The following is a 12,570-nucleotide window of genomic DNA, read 5'->3' on the forward strand; positions in this document are numbered from 1 at the left end:
CATTTTTGTGTGGAGTTTGCATGGTCTCCCCGTGTCTGTGGGGGTTTTCTCCGGGTGCTCCGGTTTCCCCCACAGTCCACAGACATGCGGTACATGTGAATTGGGTAAGCTAGATTATCTGTATGTGTGTGAATGAGTTTGTATGGATGTTTCCCAGTGATGGGTTGCAGCTGGAAGGACATCTGCTGCGTAAAACATATGCTGGATAAGTTGGTGGTTCATTCCGCTGTGGCGACCCCAGATTAATAAAGGAACTAAGCCAAAAGAAAATGACTGAATGATTGTTCCAAATAATACATGAGTGAGGGGGAAAGTTATGTGTATAAATCAGTCTCCAAGTGTTTTAAGGCTTGTGTATGAAAACTGGACATCCTAATGGTAATTTAGGAACACTTAAAATCACAAGTTAGTAAAAAAGGAGGCCACCACATTTTCTAAAGATAAAATTAGGCATAAAGAAGACTAGATATATCATCATGCAAAGGAATCACTACTCTGAATCTTTGAACCGATTCATCAATCGACTCGCAGGAAATAATTCACACGTCCATGACTAGTTACTCTCCCAACCACTAGATGATGATGTCGACTCTCTATTTCACTACTGTCATTTCTTCCACCCTCAAGGAAGCAGTGGTGAGATACACGTGTGTTTCCACACATGTGAGGATTGTATCAGATCATATATTTCTAATTTAATACGCTAAAGATGTCCAAAAGCAAAGAATCAGACGGAGGTGATGCTGCGAATCTAGAAGGATCTGATAATGAAGTGGATTCTCCGGTCGTGAGTCGCACAAGGAGCGGTCGCAGAATACGGACACCCGCGGCCAAAACCTCCGTCCGCAGGACCAGAAAGTCAGTAGTGCCAGAAGAAGCGATAGACATCCACGAGGAACCTACAGAAGATGCTAAAACTGACCAAAGTAGTTCATTGACTGAAACAGCGTGTCCAGATGTAAATACAGCAGCAGCAGAAGTGAGTCAAGAGTCTGCAGTATCGGATAATGCACTTTTAATGGTGTCAGATCAGACCAGCGAGAAAGAAAATGTGGAGAATAACAAAAATATAGGATCCACTGGTCCCGTTAACCCAGAGAAAGCGAAAAAGGCCAAAAAGAGGACTCACTCCGAATCCAGTGAGAAGAAAAGCAACGTGGTTCCTCTGGGAAAACCCAAATCTGGAAGAGTATGGAAGGACAGAAAGAAGCAAAGGTGATTTATTTGGTCACTATGTTTATTTTACTACAGCTTGTATTAATTGTAAACAATACAGTTAAATTCACTGATTAAAAATAGCAGTATACCTTGTGAAAATTTCTAGTTATAAATAAATTCTAGTATACAAGCAAACTGTACTAATGAACAGTATGAATGTAATGACAACAAAAACATTTGTAACAGAATCCATATACTGAAGTAAAGTTGGTTTTATATTCGTATATTCATTCAATGACAACTTGTGATATAATCACTATATTGTTTACCATGGTACTTTGAATATTGCGTCTGAAATCACATGTTGGCTTCAAATCAACATTACCATTAATTATTTGACTGTGAACCATGTTGTACTTTGATAGTCTTTCGCTGATAATATGATATGCTGGTTTCGAAATGGCAAATATTACTTTTCTGAAAATATATTATTTAGGAGAAAGTCCTAATGCGTGAATATAAAACCAACTTTACCTTTCATTATTGAGGTAAATTTGGTTTTGTGTTAGCTCATTCTGATGACTTAATAGTCCCTGTTGAAAAATCCAGTTTAAACCAGCCTAGGCTGGTTGGCTGGTTTTAGCTGGTTTTAGCTGGTTTTAGAGGGGTTTTGGCCACTTCCAGGCTGGTTTCCAGCCATTTCCAGCCTCGTCTTAGCTGGTCAGGCTGGAAAATGACCAGCTAGTTTAAGCTGGACATAGCTGGTTTTGGATGGGCTCCCAGCCTGGCTAGGCTGGTCAAGCTGGTTTTAGCTGGTCATTTTCCAGCCTGACCAGCTAAGACCAGGCTGGAAATGGCTGAAAACCAGCCTGGAAATGGCCAAAACCCCTCTAAAACCAGGCTGGTCGACCAGCTAAAACCAGCCATCCAGCCTAGGCTGGTTTAAGCTGTTTTTTTCAACAGGGTACGTATAATTTCAGTAAAGTAGTCTTTGCAAATTCTAAATGGTGAAATTATATTAGCAGCCAAAGACAATCAAAGTACAAAATTAAATAGTGCTAATGTTGTTTTCAATCATACTTGCATGTAATTTCAGACTAAATATTCAAAGAGTGTGATAAACAATATAGGGATGTCATAGCATAAGCATATCACAATTTGTCACTGAATGAATGTGCGAATATAAAGTTGGTTTTTGTATTTGCACATTTGTTCATTTTTGAACAGTGACAACTTCTGGCACAGTCCCTTTATTGTTTGGTCTGAAATCACGTGCAAGTATGACTTCAAAACAACATTAGCACTATTTATTTGATTGTAAACAATGTTGTACTTTGATAGCCATTGGCTGCTAATTAGGGCTGCATGATTAATCGAAAAAAGGTCTCGATTCGCCCATACACACAGATCTCAGTGTTGTGCATGAAAATAAATGTTTACAGTGTCAGTATACTGCTCTAGTCTATATGATGTTGAATGTGATGCAAAAGGGAATCTGATAATGACAAATGTTTCATTTTACCACTGAAAAAAATGGTCTAAGGATGTTGTCAATGACAAATGACAAGCAAATGTCTCAAACATAATTCAACTTAAGAAGTATGAATAGTTGTTTTCTGATGTCTTCACTTGACTGTGAATTAGCAACCAGGACAAATTTAAAGTCTAGTCAAGTCCACCAATCCAAGTCTATTCAAAATATAGCATTTTAACCAACAGTAGAGCTACACATAGGCCTAAAATTATACTTGTTGATTTACCATACGTTTTAGAAGAAACAGTAAAACAGCCTACTTGTGTTAACCTTTATTTTACATCTACAGAATCGTGAGAAAATTGTGATCTTGATTTTAAGAAAAAAAATATCATGATTCTCATTTTAGCTAGAACAATTTAGCATTTGCGAAGACTACATTACTGAAAATATATTAAGGAAAAAGTCAGAATGTATGAACATTAAACAAACGTTACCCCAGTCCCATTTAGTTCCCATTTGGTTTGTGTACATCGCATCAAACACTTAACATTCGCACCCATATGGTTCCAATTTTGTAAGCTTTTGCTTAAATTTTGGTGACCAAATGCTAATCTTCTGGGAATGTTCACTGTAATTTAATACATTTCTAAGTTAAAGTTGCAGGAATTTTTTTGTTTTGTTTTTGTAACAATTCCATTTAAACCTAAAAGAAGATATCCCTGAATTGTTTTGCTAACCTACACTATCAAAAACAATACTGGTTGCTGTACATATTTAAGCTGAATCAAGTTAACTTTGAGTCATTTGAACTTAAATTAATCTGACTTAAAACAGCTTGTGTAACTTATAAAATTAAGTTGGAACATGATTAACTTAGTTATACATAGCTAAATACTATATTGTCATGGCTAATTGATTATGTAATTTAGTTTTTTTACAGTCTAGGCGGAAATGTTTATATAAAGAAAGTTCTTGGCGAACCAACAGAGAATGTCGAATGTTGGCATTTTTTTAGCCAGTGGTTTTCCTAAGAACCAGGGATAGGTTTTTTGTTCTGTATCATTTATATAATCCTATGTTTTCAAAATAAGAGTCCCACATACAATACAATATTAATTCTCCTGTGTGCAACATATAACAGTCTGTGTTTTGGCTAATGATCATATTCATTTAGATCAAACATCATTAAACAGTTTAATGGCCCGTTTCCACTGAGTGGTACAGTACGGTGCAGTATGGCTCGGCACGGGTCACCTTTATCAGGCTTGTGGTTCCACTGCTAAAAGGGTATCAATGGTACTCTTTTGGTGTGCGTAGTGTAGGACAGAAAGTTTTAGTCGACGTCATTCTCGCTCGAGTAAATTGTATTAATGTTACAGGTCGTTCACATATCATATGAGAAGCACTTCTCACAAAACAAATGCTTTATACTCCTAAATACTTGTGTATAAATGTTCATTACTAACCTTTCTATGAACATGATTTGATTATATCTGCAGATCAATGATAGTGTGAAATAGCCTACTGTAACGTCTGCAGTTACATAAAATAAATAAATAAATGCAACATATATGAACACATACAGACCCTTGCAGTCTCCGATATGTTACCAATTACAGATAAACTACACACAACATACATTTAGTGCTTATTTGGGTTCAAAAACAACACGCAGCATAGCCCACAATCAGAGCAAACCTCTCATCTGTGTCTTTAATCTTCAGTAGCACATGTAGCCTCTGTTATGCAGAGTTCAGACTGCTTGATTTTCAAAGTAGTCGTGTCACAGATGTTTTCACACTGCATGACTATCTGGGTTAGCGTTTTGTCGCTGCTTTGTTTACACTGCAAGATGGATCGGCAACAGGAGGTTTCACATTGCACTTTACCATAGGAAGAATCGCCAACAACTTCGTCCAAACTACGTCTCACAACCAAAAACACGTAGTATGTCTTTCGTTATTAACTACATAATGAGAAAGAAGCCTTTAATGGGGTAGAACATGTACATATTTGCTCACCTGGATTTGAAGGGAAGTGGCAATTTTCTTTCTGTTTTGACCTGGTTGTGGTATTGCTCACATGACAAGTCAAACAGACACGGGTGCTCCGGCAGACAATTTAACATTGCAGATCTTTGTGATATGTCTATTGTGGATGCACACATTACGATACCGATGTTAAAACAATATGTTGTGCAGCCCTACATTTACTGTCTGTCTGATTTGTTTTGTAGGTTCTCCGCTCTGTTGCGAGACAAACCTCTGTGCACTTCATGGGAAAAAAAGATGGAGGCCAAGAGAGAAAAGCAGCAGGTCAAGCTGTACCACCAACAGCTGAAAGATGAGCAGGCCCGAGAGAAAGAGGTCAGATTCTGGCGTGACTTATTTACTGAAATAAATGTTGTCCAACACTCATGTCTAAGGGTTTCCTTGCTTGTTTTGGGGGGGAAGCATTTGGTATCACATAGCAGGGAACTAATTTCTTCTTGTTACATACAATATTGTTCAGAAGTCGAATTTGCTCACCTTTAAAAAATAAAAAAAATTAGGTACAGTAAAACTCAAATATTGTGAGAAAATATTAGTATTATAAATAATAAATGTTTTTTTTTTCCAATATAGTCATTTATTCATGTGATTTAATGCTGAATTTTGAGCATCATAACTCTCCAGTGTCACATAATCTTCCAGAAATCACCCTTACATGCTGATTTGGTGCTTCTTAACATGTTTTATAATATTAATATCATTATTATTGTTAAAAACAATTGTGCTGCTTAATATTTTTTGATTTTAGGATGGATTTAAAGTTTAAAATTATTGCATTTATTTGGGATGTAAAACTTTTGTTATATATTTTGATTTATTGTCACTTTTTTTAAATGTAATGTGTTTCTGCTAAATATAAGTGTCCATTTCTTTTAATTGATGCGTTATATAAACAGTAAGAAACAGAAAGCTTGTGACCTGTGAACGTTGCCAAAAGGTTTTATTAGAAAAATTTAATTAACTTTCAGTTTGAAATGGGTTATTATTATCTGAAATCATGTGCTTTTCATTAATATATTTACCTTTTTTTAACCTATTTACCTATTTTGCAGGAAAAGAAGAAGAGGAGAGCAGAGCATCTGAAAAGACGAGCAGAAAATGAGAAAAAGGCAGAGATTGTGCAAGTGGTAAATACAGAATGGCTTTTTATCTTCTGTTTCTCAAGCTGACCTCAAATTAAAACATTCCTTGCCGATTAATCGCTGTTCATTTAAGCCATTTGTCGACTGATTGCATTTTTACAATAATAACTTAATTTTTTAATAGAAACAAAGTTATTAAAAGCATTGATGTGCATTGCAGGTATACTAAACCACAATAATAAAACATTTAGAATCTAAATTAAGTATTAAACGTGATTTAAAGGGAAAGTTGCTTAAGTTCATACTATAAACGTGTCTGAGGAAATGAATGTAAGAATATTTAAATAATTGAATAATAAAAATCGCAAAGTACAACATCATTTGCATACATCACAACTTATAAACACACAATGGAAGAACAAATATAAAACACCTTTTTTATATAATTGTTTTTTAATATAACTAATTAACTAAGCCAATAAATAAACAAATATGCCACATACTGCAGAAATAAAATCTAAATTAAAAAAGTCAGACACATGGAGAATCAGGTCATGTTGGCATAAAAGCTTTTTTGTTGCGAAAAAAAAAAAAAGTTTTAAAATGTTTTGTACTTTTGTGATTATGATTGTCAGTCATTTTGGACTTATATTTTACCTTTTCAAAATGAATCCATACTTTGGATTGTCAACTAGCGCTGTGTGATTAATTGAAATCATATCGAAATCGCAATTTGGACATACGCGATTTCTAAATCTGACATTTCGATTTTCCTGCTGTAAATTTCTGCCAGCATGATTTTCCTGCTGTATGGTAATTGAACCAATCCTAACAGAGCACGATGAACAGGAGACTGAATATCCTGCGTATACAGGGATGATGAGTTCAGCACAGGAGGACTTGGTGCCAAAAAATTCAACTGTGGTGTAAGATTAAGTTACTTTGGAAACAGGAAGGCTAATGTATGGCAGAACCAGGTCATTTGTAAGTCAGTAATGTATTGCGTCTAAAAGTTTTCAACGTGCTTTGTGGTGACCATCAACCGTTTTTTTAGGGGATGACAACCTAACAAAACATTGCTGCAGTTCCGAGACAAGTTTTATCTATGGAAAGAATTAAAAGCACTTGGTGTTGCGTGTCTTGTGTTTGTCAGAGGTAACCGAAATGTGTGTATTCCATACAAAATATGAAGCTGATTGGTCAGTTCTTGTTACGTGATTTGCAGTGCAGCATTCTGAAAAGTAAAATTTTAATTTAAAGACAGCGCGCGCGTGCTGCTCTCAATAAACGTGCACGCAATCCTCCATTGGAAATAATAGAGTCGTGCGAGCAAAATATGTGAAATGAGAACGGCCTATTTCACTGCAGAGTCATGAAGAGGTCTGTGATCTGTCCATGACAAAACAATTCTGTGAACACAAACGCAAATACTTCTGATATTTGGTCAAGCAGAACATCGGAGCCTTACTTGTTTGACACACACGCACACATACATACCAGGGTTTCCGCGGGGTCTTAGAGCATTGATAAATCAATGTAGAGAAATTTAGGGCCCCTAAAAAGTATTAAGTCTTAAATGTTATTTTGCAAGGTATTTAATTTATAGCATTTTTGATTGTGCAATGTATGGTTGTATGCTAAAGTTTGTCAGAATTAAATCTGCGAATATCAGAATGCTGTGTAGTTTATTAAATCAATGACATCCTTCTAGATTTGACACAATGCTGCTTTGTTTACTGCAGAAACCAAGACATGATCATTATTTCTGCAGTTCTATAAACCGTTTCAAGGTGGCCATGTCATTGACCCATAACAATTTACTGCTTGTTATCAAACTATTTCATAACTGGGACAAGAAGTGATTCAATCATCTGTCATAACATATATCAATATGTGTCTCTTTTTGGATTCTCGGGAACTATAGAAATGAAAAATGTAAAGCAGGAAATACGTTGGGACCATTGTTATTATTTGTTCCCTTCAAAATGGTCTATAGCAGTGTTTCATAACCCTGTTCCTGGAGGCACACCAACAGTACATATTTTGGTTGTCTCCGTTATCTAGCCCATTAACTTCAGGTTTTGGAGTCTCTTCTGATGTTATGATAAGATGATTCAGGTGTGTTTGATTAGGGTTGAAAATGTGGACTGTTGGTGTGCCTTCAGGAACAGGGTTGGGAAACACTGGTCTATAGGCGCCACCTGCTGAATTAGCTAGATTTAATCGTTTTTTATTCAGCATATAAATAATGTTTTAGTTTTGAATTAGTTTCTTACATTAATGTTTAGTAAATAAACTGCAAGTTAAAATCCTGCCAGTGTTTCCGGTTGAAATGTGGTTATAAGGTTTTATAATGTATGGAAAGAGTTAAATGTCTTAAAAGGTATTGAATTTTACTCTCTGATTCCTGTATATACTCTGCGCACACACACACACACATTTGTTTTACCATAGGCCTGTTTTCGAGACATGTTACAGGTCTTTGATAGATCTAATTGTTTTTATTTTGAAATGTTTCAGAGTCACACTGTAACACAGATTCAGTCTGTCTATTACAAAATCGTGATTAAAATGGAAATCGCAATATTGTTCAAGAAAATCATGATAGTTTCTTTTGCCCATTTTGTTCAGCCCTATTGTCAACGCGACATAATTATTAGCACTTTTATGAACCTTATTACTGACTTTAAACAATTATTTCGTCTATTATTAGTAGGAAGCTCTACAGTTTCGTAAGCTCAGCCACACTTGAGTTTGAGTACTTTGCTGTAAAAAGGCGCAGGAATGAACAAGATGATTAGACATTTATTCTATATTTAACATTTCTGTAAAATATTCTGGTCATGTTTTGATCTTCGATTGGTCACACGCAGTCATGTGATGCGATTTCGCAGGTTAGAGTTCACCAACCTTGAACTTTCCAATTCAGCGAACTGAAAAACTTGTCGCACAAGCTAGCATTTCCGGTCTGTCGCATTCGCATGCGTATGAATGGAAGTCTATAGGGCTAAAAGTGAAGTGTGACCGCAGCTTAACACTTCCACATGTTTCTTTATCTTCCTAACTCTCTCTCTGTTTTGCCTCTTTCAGATTAAAAATACTGCGAAGATCAAGAGGATGAAGAAGAAACAGCTGAGGAAGATTGAGAAAAGAGACACGCTCTCCATGGTGCAGAAAACACCACCTAAAGTCAAGAAGAGCACAGAGAAAACCAACAGCAGCTCCTAGAGGATCTCTGAAAATCCCCTCAAACATCGATATGCTGAAATCTTTTGTGGATCAATTCAATATGGAGGTCTAATCATCTTTCATCTGTGACTCAAAGTAGACCGGATTATATGTCAGCCATTGTGATTAAACAACACACGGAGAAACTCAAGTCTGATGTAATCTCTGTACAGCAGGTTTAAAAGCAAATAAATGTGTGATGGTGTAACCAATTTCTGGTCATCTTTTTAAGAAATCGATCTGAAAATGGATTTCCTAAATCATTTAAATGTTTTATTTTCTGCTTCTCATATGTTAAAGAACTGCCTTTGTTGTTGTTTTCAGTGAGAGAAGAGGTTTCATTTTCAAAATTAGCACAAACCCAGGGGACTTTCCGATTGTTTAATAAGGTTTAATGTGACAATATTTATTATGTTGTGAAATGCTTTCATTATCAGTTTCTCGGGTGCTTTTTGAACACTGAGGTGATGGGATCGGTACATTTCTACTGTGATTCTTTATAAACTAATTTCCGCCAGACATACCTTCACTAAATAGCATTCATAGGTGAGTGTTGAGTGAAGTTGACAAAAGATTTTAGTCTGATCCTGATGTTTGGGTGGAGTTTGAGACTATAATAAAAATGGTGCTTCAGTAAGCGGAGCACACACAAGGCCAGAAAGATTTCCTCTGTTAGACAGCATGGCTACAGCTACTGTTCCACGACATGCATTTCAATGGAGAAGCTCATTTAACATTGGTTATGATGTTTTGCTTAGATTAAACAACATTAAACTCTGTAATGTTCTGTTCCTCATAAATTTCTAGGGTTATTTTCAGGCTCAAAACTATAGGTTTTGGAAATCAACACGTAAACGCTGGCAGTGTGTCAGAGACCGTACAGATACTGTGCTTGATCTGTGCTTGTCAAGATTGGAATAGCATACATAATTGCAATGCCCTATTTTTAGAGTTATCAGGACAACAATTTTTTATCTGGAGAGACTTTTAAAGAGGTTTTTTTTAGGTATAAATTGTGTGAAAATTTTTGATTATTTTATCAAAAGTAATTTTTCGAAAAGGTATACCTCGCATGTACGGCGGCTGAAAGATGTTTTGTATTTTGTGAAGCTAGAGAAGATTAGATGCTCCCTTCAAAGACCGAACGTTCGTTAAAATTTGGAAGCCCTTTTTATCTTATGTTAAATCTCTCCAGCTGGATCTGGAGCTGATCACCCTTGCTAGCTCTGGACAATAATAATACATCAGTTTGTAATGTTTTATTCATTACTCGAATTGTAACATTAAGATTGTTGCATAAATGTAGGCATCTGCCCAGCATTTAGTTGTGTAACTAGGTTTTATTTGATTATTTTATTCATTATTTTAAAATTATTATTATTTCTATGAGGGTTGTTTGTAAAATTGTTTTTAAAAAATCATAAATAATAATAATAATAAAAAAAGTTAATGTAAAATGTTTGTAATTTTTTTTTTGGCATTAAATAGCCAGTAAAGGCTGATATGGCAATAAACTCAATTCTTTCTCTCCCCGACTCATCTTCAGCCCCAAGCACATGTGACAGCTCAACGTGTGAGAAGAGACCTTCAAAGCAAGGTATCTGTTCACTACCCTGAGCCTCTGGAAAACACCAGCCACACCGTCCTCCAGGTTCAACCACCTGTTTCTCCAACTCCCGAAATCTTCACTCTGTTCATCAATAATGGCGGAGTGAGCCACCAGATTGCTGTGGTCGTGCACATCACTTATACCGTTGAGCAAATGCTGCAAAGTGCTGGCCTAGGGAGCTCGAGTCTGGTCTTAAATGGCCAAACAGTTCATCCACAGCAGACACTTTGTGATCTCAAGGTAAAGCCCAACACCAAGTTCATCTGCTACCGGATTTGCCGTGGAGGTTAAAGAGACTTGGTTAAAGGACCAAGGCTTTTCTTTTCTCTTTCTCACATCTCGGTTTGTTTGTATTCTCGTGTTGTGGGCTGTATCATAGTATTTATGTGTTCTACTGTACTATCATTAGTGGTCTCTAGGTTTGGATGTATGTGACTCACTTATACTGTAATAATTGTAATAACTGTTACTAAAACTAATAATGCAGGACAAGTTATCAAAGTCAAATGTGTCATTTAAGCTGAAAAAATGGGTATATATATACATACATACATACATACATACATATATATATATATATATATATATATATATATATATATATATATATATATATATATATATATATATATATATATATAGTTTAAATCATTGTTGGGTTTAGATTTTATATGTACTTTAATGTTTTTTTGTTTTGTTTTGTTTTTGTACCAAATGAAAACACCAAAAGGCTATTATTAGGAAGCAGAGAGTTTATATGAAACAATTACAATGTTTTATTTATACACTGAGGTTAATTGAGGTCAAATATTATATATTAAAATGAAACTATTTTAATAATTGACCATTTGTGATATTCAAGCATCAGCAGATTTTAAAGCATTAAACCTGTTAAAATTATGAATGTGATTTGCTCTTGAATTTATAATTTTTTTTTTTTGTTTCAATAACTATATAATACCTTTTTTAAAAAAAGCCTGGCATGTGGAACTCAGTATGGAGCTATAATAATTTTGTATTCAATGTAGCCTGCATTGAATGCAGTCCTGCATTCAATGTAGCCCGCTTTGTTTTTTTTAAGCGCCTGCCGGAAGGCAGGAGAGAAAACAGTCTGTGAGCAGGGTGAGAGGTGTCCTTAAGAATACTGCGTGCTCGGCGCAGTATTCTTAAGGACACCTCTCACCCTGCTCACAGACTGTTTTCTCTCCTGCCTTCCGGCAGGCGCTTCAGGCTCCCCCGGACAAAAACCAGCAGACTGAGGAACAGCTTTTTCCCCAGAGCTGTCTGTCTTCCTTTTGAACTCTGCCCCTCACTGACTCTTCTGCCCCCCCAATACACCCCCACACTCCTCTAACTTATACTCCTCACAATCACTGCACTATTTAACATTTGCACATTTAAAGTTTGCACATATTCATTGCACTGATTCATTTATTTGAACTGGACATACCCACAGCACATGGACATTTGTAATTATGTTTATCTATCTGCACACTTCTGCTATTAATAGTATCCTGTACATATATTCATTTATTGTAAATCTGTTCATAGCTAATACAACCTGTATATAATGTTGATAGTACATCCATCTGTAAATATCACCATAGTTTTTCTATAACTGCACTTTATAACTTATACCTGTATCCTGCACTTGCTGCTATTGCACTGCTGGTTAGACCTAAACTGCATTTCGTTGCCTTGTACTTGTACATGTGTAATGACAATAAAGTTGAATCTAATCTAATCTAATCTAATTATAAAAGTCAATGTGATAAAACAAAACACTATAAAAAGTTTGCGGTTAATATCTGTGCAGCAAACCAAAAGGCAAATAAAGGTGTTGATTTGATAGCCCGTTTACAGACATCTCTCTTTTTTTTTTAAGAAATTTGTGAAAATGCATATATCAGTGTTTATAGTTTCTGTTTCAAATGTATTAAATAGCCGTCTTTTCAACAATAGACA

At 35.6% G+C, this 12,570-nt stretch overlaps 1 protein-coding gene across 1 annotated transcript; it reads left to right on the forward strand.

The window, feature by feature from the left end:
- The first annotated feature begins 599 nt into the window (after positions 1–599).
- On the forward strand, positions 600–9,208 carry ccdc86 (coiled-coil domain containing 86). Its single transcript, XM_056456493.1, has 4 exons — positions 600–1,215; positions 4,872–5,001; positions 5,739–5,813; positions 8,859–9,208. The coding sequence occupies exons 1-4, from the start codon at positions 710–712 to the stop codon at positions 8,994–8,996; spliced, it is 849 nt and encodes a 282-aa protein (XP_056312468.1). The 5' UTR covers positions 600–709; the 3' UTR covers positions 8,997–9,208.
- The last annotated feature ends 3,362 nt before the right edge of the window (positions 9,209–12,570 follow it).

The sequence above is a fragment of the Danio aesculapii genome, chromosome 1 (assembly GCF_903798145.1).
Source record: "Danio aesculapii chromosome 1, fDanAes4.1, whole genome shotgun sequence".
In the NCBI taxonomy this organism is placed as follows: domain Eukaryota; kingdom Metazoa; phylum Chordata; class Actinopteri; order Cypriniformes; family Danionidae; genus Danio; species Danio aesculapii.